General features: G+C 45.0%; 1 protein-coding gene across 1 annotated transcript; it reads left to right on the top strand.

Annotated features, from left to right (window-relative positions):
• The first annotated feature begins 781 nt into the window (after positions 1-781).
• Positions 782-17,781, top strand: LOC119968190 (gap junction beta-3 protein-like). The gene is made up of 3 exons (XM_038801175.1): positions 782-983; positions 1,352-1,407; positions 14,051-17,781. The coding sequence occupies exon 3, from the start codon at positions 14,077-14,079 to the stop codon at positions 14,872-14,874; it is 798 nt and encodes a 265-aa protein (XP_038657103.1). The 5' UTR covers positions 782-983; positions 1,352-1,407; positions 14,051-14,076; the 3' UTR covers positions 14,875-17,781.
• Positions 17,782-20,526: the final 2,745 nt, after the last annotated feature.

The raw sequence follows: 20,526 nt of genomic DNA, 5'->3' as shown, positions 1-20,526 counted from the left end.
AACCCAAAGATGTGCAGGTTAGGTGAATTCAGCACACAAAATTGACCCTTAATTGGAAAAATTGAATTGGGTACTCTAAATTTATTTTAAAAAAGAATCCAGAACAAAGGGTCAGTCAAAGAAACGGCGTCCGAATCAGGAACAGAGGATTAGTTCAAAAGGGGGGATTGGGATCCGTGAAAGTTAGGTGGCAAGTGGGATTGGTTACAGGGAGCGTTAGTTTGAGGAGTGGGATTGAGATTGGAAACGTTGAGGTGAATTGTAGAGTGCAGTTGGGCTTTTATTTCACAAAGACATCATTCTTCCTCCTTCAATTTCTGCCAACACTCGATACTTTGTATATTAATACTTGGAAGAAGTTGCTGAATTATTTGCCAAAATAACTCTATAACGACTGTCAGGCACACCTCTCTACCCCTACCCCCAAACTGCCACATCCACCACTTTAGTGGAGCTTGCAGGTGAGATTACCAACTCAGAACAAACACACTATGTTGACAATTCAGTCTTGGTCTGAAACGGCTTGTCAAGATAGCCAGAAGCTAACATTTTAACGTGAGTTTGAAGGAATTTAGCATGACAAATTAGGTACAAATTAACTAATCAGAATCTGAATTATTAAGAAATAGATAATGCAACACCGCGCTCAGGTGTTAAAACTGAAAAGGTGGGTGAGTGCCCAGATAAATCAAAGGCTTATTCATTTCTTATCACAATAATGCCAAAGTTCTCTTTAAAACTGCTGATGAGATCACTGGCTCTTTAAGACAGCCAGCAGTGCTTATAAACGCCCCACCCAGAACATAGTGATTGAGAAAGAAACCTGAGCTGTGTCTCACAGCGTCAGACTGCTTTCACGCAGCGTTGTGTTCAACAGTTAGTGGGGAGTCCATCTCAGAATCTGGTGCGTCGGAACTTTTAGCCCACTCCCTTCCTGTGTCAGTCCTTGTGGATGGAAAGCCTGTAAACATTTTTTCAAACGGGTGAGTCCTTCATTTTATTTTGAGAATGAGAAGCAGCAAAAAATATCATCGACCCATTTCATGAAATCTGAACTGAAGGGTGGAAAGGATATTCCAAACTTATTGTAGGAATATCAGATACAATATTTGAATTCATGCTGCAGCAAAATCACTAAAATCGCGGCTGTTGCATTCAGCAATATTTCTACTTTTCAGCAAACTGGCTGTTCTTCCATCTGAGGAGCAACAATTTGTAAAACGCCAATTTGGAACTGTGTTATTTCACCCCCCCCCCCCCCCCCCCGGCCCCTCTACCAGCCCCATAAACCCTCCCTCTGCACAACCTGGTGGTTCAAAGTGATTTACATGTTTTTGTCTTCTATGTTCAGGTAAAGAAGGCTCCGCACTTGAAAGAATCTTACAAGTAAAGACACCGTCCATTCTGGTAAGAAACCTGTCACAGTTACAAATCTCAAATATCAGTGAAGGAAGTCGAGCTATAATTCTTAAAAGAAATGTTGAGTCGCAAAATAGTGGGGAGGTGGGAATCCATTTCATCGGGTGGAATAGTTCATTGTGTACAACATTGCTGGGGTTCTCCCTGTCAAATGAGGGATTGCCCCTGCTACTGTATGTTAAGGTTAATTATTGTCCTTTGACTGAAAGGTTTTATGATTTCTCCACCTTGATATTCAAAACGAAACATTGATATACAAGAGAAATGAAATGAAAATCACTTATTGTCACAAGTAGGCTTCAAACGTTACTGTGAAAAGCCCCTAGTCGCCACATTCCAGCTGGTATGGGAATTGAACCATGCTGCCAGCCTGCCTTGGTCTGCTTTAAAAGCCAGCAATTTAGCACTGCGCTAAACAGCCCCAAGGACAAAAGGAAAAACCTGTTCTGGGATGAAGGAAAATAGATTCCTCTGCATATCAAGCTCATTCTACAGTCGCATTATCCCTCATTTACTCTGTAGCTAGAATCACCTTTCTTTCAATCATTGAATGTTTGTTTTTATTTCTTTCTACCCTGGGATGTGCATATTGTCAAACCTCTTTGATTGAGGTTGTGCAATAATATTCCGAGTCTGAGTATCATAGAATTTATAGTGCAAATGAGGCCATTTGGCCCATCACGTCTGCACTGGTCCTTGGAACGAGAACCCCACTCCAGCCCACACCTCCACCCTATCCCCGTAATCGAGTGACCCCCATCTAACCTTTTTCGACACTTAAGGGCAATTTAGCATGGCCAATCCACCTAACAGCACATCTTTGGACTGTGGGAGGAAAGCGGAGCACCCGGAGGAAACCCACGCACACACGGGGAGAACGTGCAGACTCTGCACAGACAGTGACCCAAGCCGGGATTCGAACGAGAGATCCTGGAGCTGTGAAGCAACTGTGCTACCCATTGTGCTACCATGCTGCCTACATTGTTTACATTTGGGGTGTGGAATGGGGTTGCGAGACTCTTGTATATCAGTGTTTCGTTTTGAATATCAAGGTGGAGAAATCACAAAGTTCTTTCAGCTCATCGGTGCCAACAAGGAAACAATGGGTGGTGAACTACTTCTAAGTCACATGTACAATTTAATATCACAGAACCCATGAGGTGAAAGGAATAGCAAACCAAGGAGGGGCGACCAAAAGGTTGGTTAAAGGTAGAAAGGTGAAGAGGTTTAGACAGGAATTCTGGAGACCCAACCCAGATAGCTAAATGCACAGTTGCCACTCGTGTGCTGAAGGGAATGGAGACACATGGACTGTCAGAGTCAGGGGGTGAGGGGTCAAGAGGTTGTTGGGCAGGCACAGAGAGTTATAAAGCTGTAAGTCATTGTGGAATTAGGAGCTGACATTAGTCAGCAAAAAGTGGGGTGATGTTTGAGCAGGACAGGACATGGCAGCATAGGCTTGAATTAATTGCATTGTCGGGAAAATAGAAAACTGGCAAGGAGAGCATTTTGTGGCACTTAGGCTGGACGTAGAGGAATGTGGGTAATTCACTGGTAGCAGACTCAATCAACCAATCAGACAGCCCAGTCAGAAAGAGGTATGTTTGCCTCCACCATTCTCTTCCTCCTCTACCCTCAGCCGCTCACCACACCTCTGGTGGCCCTCAGGTTGGTGAGGTTGTGCAGGGTACAGTCGACCATGACTAATTATGGTTCTGGTGAGCACTGCAGGCTCCTCCAGAGATGTCCAGACAGTGAAAGTATTGTTTGAGCACCCCAATGGTCTGCTAGATGGCACTTTGTGTGGCAGCATGGCTCTCCCTATACACATGATGCCCACTTGTGTATGGTTAACAAAACATAGTCAGAAGCCATATGGTCGGTGGATGGCCCTTGACGCGCAATAGCCATTTTATTTTCTGGTGGCTCAAATGTTACCACCGATTAGCATAGAATAAAGGCATCTTGGCTTTCATGATGTGCTGAATGTAGTGACACACCAGCTGCACATTGAGGGACTGGACTGCTTTGCAGCTTCTGTACATCTTTAAATTTACATGCAGCACCCACTGAACAATGTGTGCAGTAAATGGCACACTGTACCACGGGGAAGCCCCCTACCCTGGCATGAGCTTGCTCTGCCTACCTCTCTCTAGAAAGAGAGATTGCAATGCATTCTCCTCTCTGTGTATGCAGGGGTTCAGTAACCTCCCTTATACAACAATTGGTGATGTGCCCGGAACAGTAAAGTTTTGCAGGAACAAATAACTCCAGAAATATTAATTGTTTATTAACCTAAAGTAAATATTAACCTGAGTAACAAACCAAAAGGGCTGTATTCTCCATTTCTGAGGCTAAGTGTTGACGCCAGCGGAGCATGTGTGGAGTTTCACGACAGGAAAATCGGCGCAACACCTCCAGCGATTCAGCTACTACTAGTGGGCTAGCACCAGCGCCACGTGGAACACAGTCAATTCCACAAAAACGGCGCCAGATTTGTCGGGTCCGTGATTGGTACTCATGGGGCTGGCACACCACCACATCACTGAAACGATCCATCCCCCCACACACTCCGTCCCAGTCAACAAGATGGCTGGAAGGAGAGCAGTGCCGTGGCTCAGGGAGGCTGAGCTGGAGACCCTCCTGGAGGCATAGAGGAGTGGTGCCTGGTGACCCTATACCTTAGCCCACGAGGAAGGCCACCAGGAGTCACCGTTCGCTGTGCCTGGGCGCAGGCGGCAGAGGCAGTCAGCACTGTGGGCAACGTTGTCCAGTACAGGAAGAAACTGCACGACCTCCTGAGGGCAGCCAAGGTGATTTGGCAGCACTGTGCCCCTGGCACTAACCCCGTGCCCCCCACACCCGTAACCCGCCCACTCCCCCCCCCCCCCCCCCCCCCCCAACCACCCACACAAAGGATGGTCGAACCCTCACCCTGCCTCACATGCCAGCACCCTTGCGAGCCACCATGGCCGGGTTCCCTGGCCACTGAAAGGCTGGAAGGGGACCACTAGACCTGCGGCCCCTCCCCATGCCCGAGCAGAGGGTCCTGCTCTTGGCCGGCGTCCCAGAGGAAAGGGAGGTCGCCGGGGTGGATTGTAGTCACGGGCGAGGAAGTGAGACCCCACTGAGTTCTGGCCCCCCGGAAAACCAGAAAGTTAGACACCAGTTAAGTTGACATGCGTGCAGGGCACAGCTTAGTTTCGGGGCCAGGGCACGGACTGTATATATTTGTTCAGAATAGACACCTGTTCCCACCACTGCAAACTGTCTCGGTGCTCTGTTTGATGGGTCTGTGGGGTGGGTTGGTCCGTGCTAGTCCCCATACCCCTCCACCCCCACCCCAGGGATTTGGTGCTATCTTGAGGTGGAATGGCCAGACCGCATGCAGAGATCACCAGGTGGACGGTGCAATCATGGACATGAGTCACACATTGTCATACGATGCAGAGCACCAGTGCCTATCAGAGCAGATTGTCATCATCCTCCATCCCATGGACCAACCCACTGTTACTGCTAACCCAGGGCCCCCAACTCCACCTATTATCCGCAGGTGTCCGTAGGGAGACATGCATACCTCCATCGCACCCTGGGCCCGGGGCATCCCCGTAATGGCGGCAAACCCTGCAGCCAGGTCTGGCAGGTCTTCGAATGTCATGAGCTGCCGGTACATATGAGGCCTCATATGGCGCCTCCTTGGCAGTTTCCCCCTCCTCGGCTCGTTGGGCGGCCAGCCTGTGCGGCTGCCACCTGTCCCTCCATAGCCCTCTTCGCTGCTGGCAACTCAGCTGCTGCCTGCTCAGCAGCTGCCCACTCTGTTGCTGCAGCTTCCACCTTCCCTTCAAGCGGCTTCCACTCATATGACCGCAGGACATCTCGTAGAGCTACGGCGACCACCAGGCGGCCAGCATTGCTGGTCGAACTCCAAATGCCATTGTCTGCTGGGGGTGAAAGGCCAACATGCTAGCAATGTGCATACTCCCGTGCCTAACCAGGTTCGATGGGCTACACGGTGGCCCCGGTTGGCAGTGCGGGCTCCGCCCCCACATGTCCCCACCCCACCAACCCTCACTCCTGCCCCATCGGTTGCTGGCACCATGGGGCCTCCGGCCCTAGCATCCGCCCTTGATGCCAAGGGTACCATTGGCTGGCACTGCCCTCACTGGGGGCCGCCGTGGGTGTGGCCCTGGGTGGTCCGTCTGTGGGTGGCGACCGGTTGGGCGGGATGTTTGGGGCGGTGTGGCCGGGGGTTGGGGTGCGCGGGTGGGTGCACCTATGTGGCCTGTGTCCCTCTGTAGAACCAGGTGCCAGGGTGGGTGATCAGTGGGTGCGCAGCAAGATGGCCACCGTAATGGCGGTCAGTGCCTCGGCACGTCCCAGTCCCATGGGGAGGGGGTCACCCTGGCTGCTCGTCCTATTTCCCCCTCTCCGGCCCTGGCAGGAGCCCCCCCCCACCCAGCCTGCCCGGCCAGTGTCCAGTTCGGCAGCCCACAGTCGCTCCTCTCCATGTCCTACCTCCTCCCTCTCAGCAGCCACCATGCCAGGTTCATGATTTTTGAAACCACAAGGGAACGGCGTCATCAGGAACTCGGCCCTTTCGGAGGCCCCGGAGAATACCGGGTCAGGCCCACTAATGATATGCAAATGGCGTTTAAACACCGCGCGTCACAGTTACGCCATTTTCGGGGTGCCGGAGAATCGCGATTTGGCGTGAAACCTGCGCCTACTGTGATTTTGGCGGCGGAGGCCATTTTCCGCCCAATCGCGTTTTCCAATCGCGGCCGACAGAGAATCCCTTCCAAAGTATTTGTGGTCTCCAGCAGAACGTTATGTAAATAGAATGAACTGGTCATCTTATTCTCAATTGCATACCTTATTAATGCAGTGATCGTTCAGTTTAAAAGTTTATTGCGTATCACTGGCCGGGATTTTCCATCCCCTCCGCAGTGGGTTTCCGATGGCGGAAGACGCTCACCAATGGCCGCTGGCGGTATCTTATGGTCTCTCCAAAATAAATGGCCATTTGCGTTGCTTGCCAGCCACATCACCAAGGAACCTTGGAACCTGCAGCGGGGGACCATCTTCTGAGGTGGGAAGGATCAGAAAATCCTGACCAGTTTTTGTCTTATTCCCAATCATTGCAAACAAAGAAAGAGCTTTCCTCTTTCTCATCATGTCATATGAGCCAGTAAGAAGGGATGTGGAACAAAGGCATTGAGTTCCGAACCAGTGACCGACTTGAATGGTAGAACAGGCTTGAGAGGCTGGATGGCTGACTCTTGTTCCAATGTTCCTGTTTCTTGTCTCTCCTTATCTGGCTATGATTGCCTGTCAGCTTAAAGGAAACAAGTATTCAGTTCATGAGGCTAACTGCCCTGAAAAGTAATTCATTTCATAATTAGTGCACAGTCATCTCCATGCCTTCACAGATAGAATGGATAGATAAGAACATGTGCATTATGTGAAGCTGCCGAACAAAGAGCAAAGAAAAGTACAGCACAGGAACAGGCCCTTTGGCCCTCCAAACTTGCGCCAACCAGGCTACCGAAAACTTTCTTCAATTCCGGGACTGCATCCCTCTATTCCCATCCTATTATGTATTTGTCAAGACGCCCCTTCAACGTCATTATCTTACCTGCTTCCACCACCTCCTCCAGCAGTGTGCTCCAGGCACCAGTGCCCTCTGTGTAAAAAAACTTCCCTCACATATCTCCTCTAAACTTTGCCCCTTGCACCTTAAACCTATGTCCCCCAGTAATTGACTCTTCCACTCTGGGGAAAAAGCTTCTGACTATCACTCAGTCCATGCCCCTCATAATTTTGAAGACTTCTATCAGGTTGCCCCTCAACCTCTGTCGGTCCAGTGAGAAGAAACCAATTTTATCCAACCTCTCCTCATAGCTAATGCCCTCCACACCAAGCAACATCCTGGTAAACCTCTTCTGCACCCTCTCCAAAGCCTCCATATCATTCTGGTAGTGTGGCGACCACTTCTGTTGTGGGCAAAGTCTTGGAAAGGATTATAGGAGATAGGATTTATAATCATCTGGAAAGGAATAATTTAATTAGGGATAGTCAACACAGTTTTGTGAAGGGTAGGTCGTGTTTCACAAACCTTATTGAGTTCTTTGAGAAGGTGACCAAACAGGTAGACGAGGGTAAAACAGTTGATGTGGTGTATATGGATTTCAGTAAAACGTTTGATAAGGTTCCCTACGGTAGGCTATTGCAAAACATACGGAGGCATGGGATTGAGGGTGATTTAGCGGTTTGGATCAGAAATTGGCTAGCTGTAAGAAGACAGAGGGTGGTGGTTGATGGGAAATGTTCAGCCTGGAATTCAGTTACTAGTGGTGTACCACAAGGATCTGTTTTGGGGCCACTGTTGTTTGTTATTTTTATAAATGACCTGGAGGAGGGCGCAACAGGATAGGTGAGTAAATTTGCGGATAACACTAAAGTCGGTGGAGTTGTGGACAGTGCGGAAGGATGTTGCAGGTTACAGAGGGACATAGATAAGCTGCAGAGCTGGGCTTAGCGGTGTCAAATGGAGTTTAATGCAGAAAAGTGTGAGGTGATTCATTTTGGGAGGAGTAACAGGAATACAGAGTACTGGGCTAATGGTAAGATTATTGGTAGTGTGGATGAGCAGAGAGATCTCGGTGTCCATGTACATAGATCCCTCAAAGTTGCCACCCAGGTTGATAGGGTTGTTAAGAAGGCGTACGGTGTGTTAGCTTTTATGGGTAGAGGGATTAAGTTTCGGAGCCATGAGGCCATGTTGTAGCTGTACAAAACTCTGGTGCGGCCGCATATTGCGTGCAGTTCTGGTCGCCGCATTATAGGAAGGATGTGGAAGCATTGGAAAGCGTGCAGAGGAGATTTACAAGGATGTTGCCTGGTATGGAGGGAAGATCTTATGAGGAAAGGCTGAGGAACTTAAGGCTGTTTTCGTTAGAGAGAAGAAGGTTAAGAGGTGACTTAATAGAGGCATACAAGATGATCAGAGGATTAGAAAGGGTGGGCAGTGAGAGCCTTTTTCCTCGGATGGTGATGTCTAGCACGAGGGGACATAGCTTTAAATTGAGGGGAGATAGATATAGGACAGATGTCAGAGGTAGGTTCTTTACTCAGAGAGTAGTAAGGGCGTGGAATGCCCTGCCTGCAACAGTAGTGGACTCGCCAACATCAAGGGCATTTAAATGGTCATTGGATAAACATATGGATGATAATGGAATAGTGTAGATGGGCTTTAGATTGGTTTCACAGGTCGGCGCAACATCGAGGGACGAAGGGCCTGTACTGCGCTGTAATGTTCTATTGTCTATTTTCTGTGCGGAATCTGCACGTGTCTGCGTGGGTTTCCTCTGGGCGCTCCGGTTTCCTCCCACAAGTCCCGAAAGATGTGTTTCATTGTGAATTGGACATTCTGAATTCTCTGAATTTTGGACAGTCCAGAATGTGCAGGTTAGGTGGGTGGGCCATACTAAAATTGCCCCTTAGTGTTCAGAGATGTGCAAGTTAGGTGGGGTTACGGGGATAGCGCAAAGTATGGGCTGAGGTAGGGTGCTCTTTCAGAAGGCCAGTGCCAGCTCGATGGGCCGAATGACCTTATTCTGCACTGTAAGGATTCTATGAATCTGTTTTTTTTTCAGATGCTGTGTGTTGCCAGCTTTCCATCTGTTTATGTTACTCTCTCGGATCGAGTTCCAGCATTTTTAGAATTTTGTTTACACTCTAAATGCTTTCTCCATTCTTAAGTGCTGTCATTAACAGAGGCAAATGGATGTTTTGCAATTCTTTTTAACTTAAGCATGATGTTGGATGGAATTACAGGAAAATCTGGCCATTATAATTGGAAAATGTGCATTTTCCTTTTGCATTAGACAAGTCAGTGAGACCACACTTCCACTTTCTCATTGCTGCCAAAAACCTGGTAACTTTACAAATATCTTCTTTAAAATTTGTCTTTCTTTGACATTTGTAGTGTTGCCATGCATTTTAGCCCTCAATAATGAGCAGCGTGATGTGAAATGGTGACAGAAATCTTTTATCAATCTCTCCTCAGCAATCAATGACAGCTCTCAGTGGGTGGGAAATATTTATTTTGAAACCCGTTTCCCTGCAGTGATGAAATATTAAAACAGTGCAAGAACTAGATTGCAGAAGTGTTCGGTGAAATAAAGTGTCACAAATGCCTCTGTATCACCTGCTTGCACCTTGAAATTTCCCTTTAACTTAACCGTTGGCACACCATGGACATTCCACTTATTGGAGCATGCTCTTTATCTGTGAGCTGTTGACATGTTTTCTGCTCTTTTAGCCGTTTAAGACCATAAGACATAGGAGCAGAATTAGGCCACTCAGCCCATCGAGTCTGCCCCGCCATTCAATCATGGCTGATACGTTTCTCATCCCCATTCGCCTGTCTTCTCCTAAACCCTGATCCCCTTCTTAATCAAGAACCTCTCTATCTCTGTCTTGAAGACACTCAGTGATTTGCCCTCCGCAGCCTTCTGTGGCAATAAATTCCACTGATTCACCACCCTCTAGCTGATGAAATTCCACCTCGCCTCAGTCTGCGGCTGTGGCCTCTGCTTCTAGTTTTTCCTACTAGTGGAAACATCCTCCCCTCCTCCACTCTATCTGGGCCTCTCAGTATCCTATAAGTTTCCATAAGATCCTCCTTCATCCTTCTAAACTCTACCGAGTACAGACCAGAGTCCTCAACCGCTCCTCATATGACAATCTCTTCATTCCAGGGATCATTCTTGTGAACCTCCTCTGGACCCTTTCGAAGGCCAGAACATCCTTCGTTAGATACGGGGCCCAAAACTAATCACAATAGTCCAAATGGGGTCTGACCAGAGTCTTATACAGCTTCAGAAGTACATCCCTGCACTTGTATTTTAGCCCTCTCAACATGAATTCTAACTTTGCATTTGCTTTCCTCACTGCAGACTGAACCCGCACGTTAACCTTAAGAGAATCTTGAACTAGGATTCTTAAGTCACTTTGACCTTCTGATTTCTTCAACCATTTCCCAATTAGAAAATAGTCTACCCTTCCGTTCTTCCTGCCAAAGTGCACAAACTCACATTGTATTCTACCTGTCACTTCTTTGCCCACTCTCCTAGCCTGTCCAAGTCCTTCTGTAGCCCCCTGCTTCCTCAATACTACCTATTCTTCTCCATATATTTGTATCATCTGCAAACCTATCAACAGTGCCCTCAGCTTCTTCTTCCAGATCATTAATGTATATTGCAAAAGGTGTGGTCCCAACACCGACCTCTGAGGCACACCACAGGCTGCCATCTGAAAAAGATCCCTTTATCCCCACACTCGGCGTCGTGCTAGTCAGCCAATCCTCTACCCATGCCAGTATCTTACCCTTAACACATGGGCTCTTAACTTATTTAACAGCCTCCTGTACGGCACCTTGTCAAAGGCCTTCGGAAATCTAAATAGATCACATCCACTGGTTCTCCTCTGTCTAACTTCCTTGTTACTTCCTCAAAGAACTCGAACAGATTTGTCAGACATGACCTGCCCTTGACGAAGCCATGCTGACTCAGTCCTATTTTATCATGCACTTCCAAATATTCCGCAATCTCATCTTTAATAATGGACTCTAAACTCTTACCAATGGCCGAAGTCAGGGTAGCCGGCCTATAGTTTTGTATCTTCTGTCTCTCTCCCTTCTAATGTGTGAGACAAAGCATGTAAGCAGATGCTGACTTTCTCAAAAGCATCTCCATCCATGCATTTGAGCTGATTAGGGGTACAATAGCACCATTATAAAAATCACATCCCATGAGCCAAATAAAAAAGAAATATAATCTCAGTCGGAGAAATCAGCAGCTAAAATTTAAACAGAGTCCTTATCTAGTCTGACACAATTACACTGTGTGCTTAGGGAATTTTGTTAAACAAATATTTAGTGCAGGACACGTGTATACCATATAATATATCAATATTTATCTTGCTGTCAAAAGCCAAATTTTCTCCTTGATGCACAACATTGCAAAGATAAAAATGTGGCTGTGTTGTAATACGACTTAATGCAACCATTTTGTGTGGCTCCAGTGGCATGCATAATAAATTGATAAGAGATAAACACTGCTGCTTTATCTTATCACTGTCACTTCATTTCATCTCATAAAAACAAAAGTAGTGACCCTATCTTCTATGATGATATCACGAAGCAGAGCAGTTTGGGCAGCATGGTGGCGCAGTGGTGAGCACTGCTGCCTCATGGTCCCGAGGACCCGGCTTCGATCCCGACCCCAGGTCACTGTCCATGTGGATTTTGCACATTCTCCCCGTGTCATCGTGGGTCTCACCCCTACAACCAAAAGGTGTGCAGGGTAGGTGGATTGACCATGCTAAATTGCCCCTTAATTGGAAAAAAATGAAGCAGCGCAATTTGTTTGTGCTGCAACATTCACAGCCAGCTTGGGTTTTCCTCCGAAATACTCCATGCAACAACTTTCCAGTTAAGGCCTGTGCCATCATGGGCAGCTGCCAAGCAAAGTACAGCTGCTTTTTTCTGAGGAGCAAGAAGAAAACTGATTCAAAGATTACATTGCATTGCCTGTTCTCCCAACCAAGGAACATACAATGTGAGAAGCAGAAAAATCACCGTGAGTCACCTTATTGGACAAAGACCTATTCAAACCAATTACTGTAAAGTGGGGACTAAGAAACGTAGGGTGGCATGGTAGCACACTGGTTAGCACTATTGGTTCACAGCTCCAAGATCCCAAGTTAGATTCCCGGCTTGGGTCACTGTGTGGAGTCTGTACATTCTCCCCGTGTCTGTATGGGTTTCCTCTGGACGCTCTGGTTTCCTCCCACAAGTTCCAAAAGACACACTTGTTAGGTAATTCGGACATTCTGAATTCTCCCTCTGTGTACCCGAACAGGCACCGGAATGTGGCGACTGGGGGCTTTTCACAGTAACTTCTTTGCAGTGTTAATGTAAGCCTACTTGTGACAATAAAGATTACTAAAAAAAAATAAAAGGGTACCTCTCCTGACTCCCCGATATCCTTGGCTCCACCATTGCCTTCAGCTGTCCCGGCTGCCTCACAATTCCCTCCCATAACTCTCTGCCTCTCCGCAGTTCTTTCCCCCTTTAAGAATCTCCTTAAAAACACTGGGAGAGATATTCCGGCTGTTCACGCCAGCAGCATCCTCTGGTTCCACTGAGAGCACACCCCCGGTGCGGGTTTCCCGGCGGACTGGGTGGATTCAATGGGAAATCCTATTGACAGCAGTGGGACCAGATGAACCCACCGCTGGCGAATGGCAGGCTGCCTCCCCTTGCTGAGAAACACAACTTGGGGAGGCCAGAGAATCTCACCCTAACTCTTTGACCAAACTTTTGGTCACCATTCTTAGTATCTGATCATGGCTTGGCGTCACACCTTGCCTGATTAAGCACTTTGGAATGTTTTACAATGTCAAAAGAGCTATATCAGTGCAAGCTGTTGTTGCAATAGTTAGCACTACGAATGTCTCACTGTCAATTACAGTTTGGATAAAGGGGACCAAAGATTTACTTGCGGGATTCCTGCAGTGGTAACAAAATCAACAAATCTTCCCATGGGGAGCAAGATTAATTCTGCAACCCATAGCTCACCTATGACTTGTCTAATGCATGAATGAAGTGCAGCCTGACCCAGATTGGATATTTATCGTGCTGTCAAAAGCCAGTCTCCAGCTGCATGCCTAACATGACCCTGATGCATAGAAAGTCGAGGAGGGTAGTGATCATGTTAACTACCATGGGAATTGTAGTGCCAGCACTAACAGTGGGCTCCTGTTCCCGTCACAGGGCTCTGCAGATGTCCAAGTTGATTTCTCAGATGAAGACAGTGTCCTCACTGAGACCCAAGTAGCTCTGAGTCTATAGATAGGACCACCTGCTTCCTGGGCTCCTTGCATGAGCAGTTCCTTGAAGACCCCTCCAACATTAGTTGCTGGTGCACCTGTTCTTCCACTTCCTGAAGCTTAAAAGAATAGCCAATAGCAATTACATCCTTCATTGAAGCAAGTTGTTAAAATGTCAAAGAAAAACCAGAATTTCTGCTCCGAGAACACTCATCCAAAAGCTCCTTCAACTTTTCAGACACCAGTGATTTGACTGTTTCCACTCAGTATTGCCCAACAGTAATTGGTGAATCCAAAACTGAGTTAAAGGGATGGAAAGAATATTTAGGTTCCAGCTGACATCAGAGGATCCTGATTCACATACCTCAATGAGGCACCCAACCTGATCCTGGTGGATCCCAACGGAAATGGTGGTGGGTGAGTGCATTGGCAGTGGGACCAAGCACCCTGCTTTTCATAGCAATACTGTGAACAATGAAACATACATCATAAAATGTGTCATATGCTCCTTATGTAATCTGTTATCCACCAGATGAAATAATCTGATCTGAGAAGTAGATTTCAACAGGGGCAAGTAAAGGAGAATAGAACCAGTCATTCTCTGTTCCTAGGTTAAACTCTCAATCTGTTTATATCATTCAAATGGGAGATGTACATGCAGTATATTGCCTGAAATGACATTATTATATTCTAACTGTAAGAGATGAATCATTATGTAGTTTTATTTTTGTTATAGGTTGAAGGTTGATACCTCCAGATATCATGGACTGGAAGACACTGCAAGGGGTCCTTAGCGGCGTAAATAAATATTCTACAGGGTTTGGACGGATTTGGCTGTCAGTAGTCTTCATCTTCCGGGTGCTGGTGTATGTGGTAGCAGCAGAGAAAGTATGGGGTGATGACCAGAAAGACTTTGACTGTAACACCAAGCAACCTGGGTGCACCAACGTGTGCTTTGATTTCTACTTTCCCATCTCCCACATCAGGCTCTGGGCTTTGCAATTGATCTTCATCTCTACACCTTCCCTACTGGTCGTCATGCACGTGGCCTACAGAAAAGACAAAGAGAAAAAGTACCATATGAAACACCCAGATACCGACACCAAACTATATGAGAATGCTGGGAGAAAACATGGTGGGCTCTGGTGGACCTATTTGATCAGTCTGTTTTTTAAAACTATTATTGAAATTGTTTTCTTGTACATCCTTCATCGGATTTATGACAGTTTTGATATGCCTCGCCTGGTCAAATGTGAGGAAGACCCTTGCCCCAATGTAGTAGATTGTTACATTGCCAGACCAACTGAGAAAAGGGTTTTCACCTATTTTATGGTTGGGGCTTCAGCTCTTTGCATTGTTTTAAGTATAACTGAAATGATCTACTTGATCTTTAAAAGGTGTTTCAGGTGCTGTATGTTGCATTGCAGGAAAAGAAAATCAGTACTGTCCGAAGTCAAGGCTGACTATCATGCCCATGCACTCACTCATATAAATCACTTGCCTAATGGCAAGTCACTGGACTACATTCATGCTTCTGCCCCAAACCTTTCCGCAATGTAATTTGCTTCTCCCATTTCTCAGTCTGGTGACTTGCAAGTGACAACACAACAGTGAGCCTTTTAACCAAAGATACATCAGATCAAATAGCAACCATTGGCAACATTTGAATGTACACTTCCTCAGACAAATAAGTAGCAATTTTTCTTCCCAACTTGGCTGGATTTTCTCCAAGCATTGGGCAAACTAGTACAGGTCTCAGAGGCAGAGAGGGAGAAATATAAACCTTGAATACCAGGGATCTGGACCTCTAGGTGAGCAGCCAAAGTGTGGCTTTGCTGGAGAATGACATGCAAATCCATGGACTGGACTGTTGCATCATCATGCTTGGGAAGGTTAAGCAGCCCACAACCGTGTAGGAAGGTGCCTGGGAGGGCAAGAGGGAAAAGGAAATATTTCAGGCAATGAATGAAAGTTGCTTTGTTACAATTCCCTTCTGTCTTCATCAGCAAACAAAAGCAAAAGTTTCCTAAACAGTGCTAAAGGAAAGTTAATTTCCAGCATCTACTTTTGAAATTAATATTACCGTTGGTTTTAAACATTTCATCAATCCATTTCTGGTGATTCTGAATGTTGGGGAATACACTAATTAAACAAATAGTTACAAAGTCAAAAATACGAAGATTAATTTGAATACATGTGATTGAAATAGTGTTGAAATTACTTTGTATTCAGTAATCTTATTAAAACTCCAATACATTGTCACCATCCATCAGTAGCCCTGATAATGTCATCAGGATTCATTTATTAATTCAAGAGAATTTACAATCATCCCTCAGCAACTTTATGCATGAGCAGCATTTCAAAACAGTCAAGCAGGATAGTGTTGTAAAAGGGTAAAGGGATAAAAGGTTTGATTATTGGTTTAATAGAGTAAACCAATTGTGACGATCTCTACTGTTACTAACCACACATATAAGCAAGATAATTGGCATGCAGAAGTTTGCACATACTCTTGAACAAAGAGAACCCGAAGGGACCATATGAAGTTGGTTGAAACATTTTAGAATAAAGTTCATTTTTTCAGAAGAAATGAGAGGCTGAATTTATTAAACAGCACATATTGCAGTTTGATTCTTCCAATATTCTAAACGCTCCTTTTTGGAACAATTCAGAGAGGTAAATCTGCCTAGGTATTAGCATGCACATGCATGACAAACTGATCTCCCTACCTAAAAAGCAATAATTGCTCATTTCACAACATATGAAATATGAGGAGAATCAGTCAATGTAGAAGGCATGTCAAGGGATACAAAGCAATGAATTCTAGATGCTGATAGGGAATGTCAAGAAGCGGGAAAGCTAGAACTTTATTGCTATCCTAACCCCAGAGTTAGAATAGGTTAATTTAACTATTTCTGATGACTATACTTGATACTTTGAAGAAAGATGGTTTTGGGGAATGCAGACATTCACTGTTCATCCTCTTAAGACCTGATGTATTTCATGGCCAAACAGTTCATCTGTAAAGCATTTTGCCAAGAGGCATAAGAGTATAGCTTTGAATGATTGTCGCTCACTCTATCTTCTACAAACTTGTGGCTATAGCACATCATAATCAAATACTGCCATACCATTTGTTATGACTTAATTACAAGTTTCAGTAAATGTATAATTTTAGTTGATTCAATTCAATGTTGATAGAATCAACAAAGCATCAGTGTTTGTGATTTCTCTAAACTGTTTACATAGCTCAAATTTATATTTATATTTTTGACATCAATATGTATCATATTAATAATGCCTATTAGAAATACCAATGTATAGTAATTCTGGAGAGGAAATAGACATCCCACTTCCATGGGCTATGCTAATGAATTACCTTGTATCCTTCACCACTGGAGAGGTTTGACTTAATTAGCTTTGTACTTTACTAGGGATGCTGCATGAATTTAAAGAGGATCGATAAGACTGCACACCAGTAAAAGCTTTGACACAAATAGAAAGGAGTTAATAGTTAAAACAGCAACTTGACTTTGATAATTACTAATGTTTCTCAAAGACTTTTAAATAGACATACGGTTTCAATGTGAGCCGAGTAAATGATGAAGCATGCTGCTATTTCTTTATACCTAACGCCATTGTTGAAAGTTGGTATGGAAGATATTGCTTAAATCACAGTGGAGGGTGTAAGTTTGCGATGAAGAAAAAACAGTCAATTGTATGGCAGATCAATGTTTAATTTGACGCCCAGGTATAAAATTGCTCTTTATAGTAAACACTTGATTTTAATTTCTGACAAGACAACTGTTTCGCAATGGCAGCTGCACCCCCGAGTGACGAGCTGAAAATCTTCTGCTGCATTTCTTGAGTAATAGTGTCAAATTGGACAGAAACATCAGCTTTGGTAGTAATGGGTCAACTGCTAATTATACACATCATCTAATCGTCTGTTCTATTGAAGTCAATTGAAAGGTAAATCAGGCAGATGGATATTGGGTGGCCAATATGTTCCTGCAAATTTTACACCCATTGAAGCTAAAAGTTTCACTCACTGTTTCTGAAGGATACTAGTTGTCTATTTGTGCATTGCACTCCTTTCAGCCATAGACTATGGAAGGCTTACCTCCAAGCAATCCTGTGTAACATAAGAAAACAATTAGGAAATGTTAGACGTGGAATTATGGCTTGTTTTTCACATGCTAGGGGAAGAAATCTTTTAAAATTATTCTCCATGTAATAATTTATATTCCCATTCTGCTGGTTTCTGTGGATCAAACATTTTACCCGTAACACTGAATGTATTACTTTCGTATGGAAATGCTGTCACTGGCTGCATATTCATCAAATTTTCCACAGTTTTCTTGTTCTTGAATGACCGTGTACTGTACATTTTCCCATATTTATATTGTACATATTTTGGAATAAAGTGAATCATTCATTAAATAAATATTTTCAAGTAATTTACAAGTGATTCAATCATCTTTATTTCATCTAAGAATGAGCATGATTCTTTCTTCCTTTAGATAAATGATATTGCTCTTCAGGTTGTCAGTTTGAGGCAGATAGACAAAAAGATGGAACTTGTGACTTTATCCCAGACTTCTGCCCATTCCACTCAACAGAGGAGATACCAAGGCATATGGAAAAGTTGTCTAGGTTGATTTAGCCCCTACCTTTTCTCTGCAACTGCTCTGGAGAAAGCCTCTGTACCCATAACTGAGATTAGTGATCCATCACGTTGAGCATTTCCTACTCTCTGCATTTAGTTATTCAATTTATTCATAAAGTAAGCCAACTGTTAGTAGAAAGGTCTAATTAAAAACTTGCTGGTGAAAGAAAGCAACCTTTCTATAATAAATGGATTCTAAGTTATTTGTACGCTGATGAATCACTCAGTGCAGTAAAGAATGATGAGGAGCAATTGGTTAGCATCCAAACCAGCGGAAAATAAGGTATGATGAATTTTGAAACCAAGGCGCACAGCTAATAGCATGAACAACATATATGGGGTAGATTAGAGGTCAGGACAAATCAGCATGGAATTACGTGAGAGTGATCTTGTTTGATAGAATGTGAAGAATCTTTTTAAATGTATTGGATGCTTCAAAGAAGATGAAAAGGATTGTTGCTTATGGAGAAGTGTCAAGGGTGGCAGTTGACTCCTATGAGGATCAGTGATTTGCTATTTAATGATTAAAAGGTAGGGTTCAAGGCAAATCTGTCAAAAATGGCCAAAGTCTACGAGGTGGCAATGGCGGCTAGCAAACAGGTTCATCAAGTCCTGACATAACGTGTTGAGTAATGGAAAACATAGCAAAGGCGACAAGGATAAAATGATGAAACCACAAGTGTTGACCATGCTGGGGACAGTAGCATAGTGGTGATGCTGCTGGAACAGTATTCCAGAGGCCTGGAGTCATGAGTACAAATCTCAGCACAGCAGCTGTGGAACTTCAATCCAGTTAATTTATAAATCTGAAAATGTTATAAGGGCTTGTGTTGTTTTGTGTTCGTTTTAAGAGTCTAGTCATATGTATAGTGTGTGACATCATCAGCTGTTCCGCGGATTTTGCCTCAGTCTAGATCAAGCCTTTGACTGCTATTCAATAAACCTGCAGTTATTTGCATTCAACCCCATGTGCTACAACTTCTCATCTTTTTGTGCTGAAGGTGCAGAACAGAAAAGAAAGCCACGCCTCATTGACGATGATCATGAAAGTACCGGATTGCCGTAAAAGTGCATGTGGTTCATTTTGCCGTAAATCTGCCACCTTTACCTTGTCTAGCCTAAATGTGACTGCAGACCCACAGACTCTTAACTGTCCTCTGAAATGCCCTAACAAGCCATTCCGAGGTATTCACCTTCTACAGAAGAGTCAAATAAGAAGAAAAGCAGGCAGACCACCCGACAGCACGGTAGCATTGTGGTTAGCACAATAGCTTCACAGCTCCAGGGTCCCAGGTTTGATTCCGGCTTGGGTCACTGTCTGTGCGGAGTCTGCACATCCTCCCCGTGTGTGCGTGGGTTTCCTCCAGGTGCTCCGGTTTCCTCCCACAGTCCAAAGATGTGCAGGTTAGGTGGATTGGCCATGATAAATTTCCCTTAGTGTCCAAAAGTGCCCTTAGTGTCCAAAATTGCCCTTAGTGTTGGATGGGGTTACTGGGTTATGAGGATAGGATGGAGGTGTTAACCTTGGGTAGGGTGCTCTTTCCAGGAGCCGGTGCAGACTTAATGGGCCGAATGGCCTCCTTCTGCACTGTAAATTCTATGACATTGACCTCGGCACCGAAAATTATAAAGGTATCCACTGCAAATCTCCTCATTGGCATTTACTGAGTTATGACAAAATTGGCAGCCTGAAGTATACCTTACAACTATGGTCCTAGCTACCACCATCACCGCAACCCCCACCCTTGGTATGTCCTGTCCCACCGGCAAGACAGAGCCACTAGAGGTGGTGGCACAGTGGCATACAATCAGGAGGACGTGGCCCTGGGAAACTTCAACATTGACTCCAAATCCCATGATGTCTCGTGGCATTAGATCAAACATAAATAAGGTAACCTCCTGCTGATTGCTACCTAATGCTCCTCCCTCCTCAGCTGATAAATCAGTACTCCTCCATATTGAACAAAACTTGGAAGAGGCACCAAGGGTAGCAAGGGCTTGGAATGTACACTCAATGCCCATCACCAAAAGTAGTTCAGTAGCACCAATGTTGTTTGACCAAGTTCGTTGAGTCCAGAATGGGCCTCTGGCATGTGGTGATAGAACCACCAAGAGGGAAAAATCTACCTGACCTTTTCCTTATCAATCTATTTTTCAAAGATGCATCTGTTAATGACAGTATTTGTAGGACTGACCACGGTACAGTCCTTATGGCAACTCTGTCATCTTCACACAAAGAAAGCCCACCTTCATGCTATGTGGCACTACTACTAGGTTGAATGGGATAGATTCAACGCAGAAGTACCAGCTCAAAACCAGGCAACCATGAGGAGCTATGATACATCACCAGTAAGAGAAATGCCTTTAACCACAATCTGTAATCTCATGACCCAGCACATCCTCATTCTAGCTTTACCATCCAATCAGGGAGTCAACCCTAATTCAATGAGGAGTATTGCGGAGCAAGGCAGGAGCAGCACAAGGCATTCATAAAAATAAGGTGCCTACGAAGCTTCAACACAGGACCGCATACATGCCAAACA

The sequence above is a fragment of the Scyliorhinus canicula genome, chromosome 1 (genome assembly GCF_902713615.1).
Source record: "Scyliorhinus canicula chromosome 1, sScyCan1.1, whole genome shotgun sequence".
Taxonomy (NCBI): domain Eukaryota; kingdom Metazoa; phylum Chordata; class Chondrichthyes; order Carcharhiniformes; family Scyliorhinidae; genus Scyliorhinus; species Scyliorhinus canicula.
Note: the sequence above shows the minus strand (reverse complement) of the source record. Positions and strands in the feature narration are given on the sequence as shown.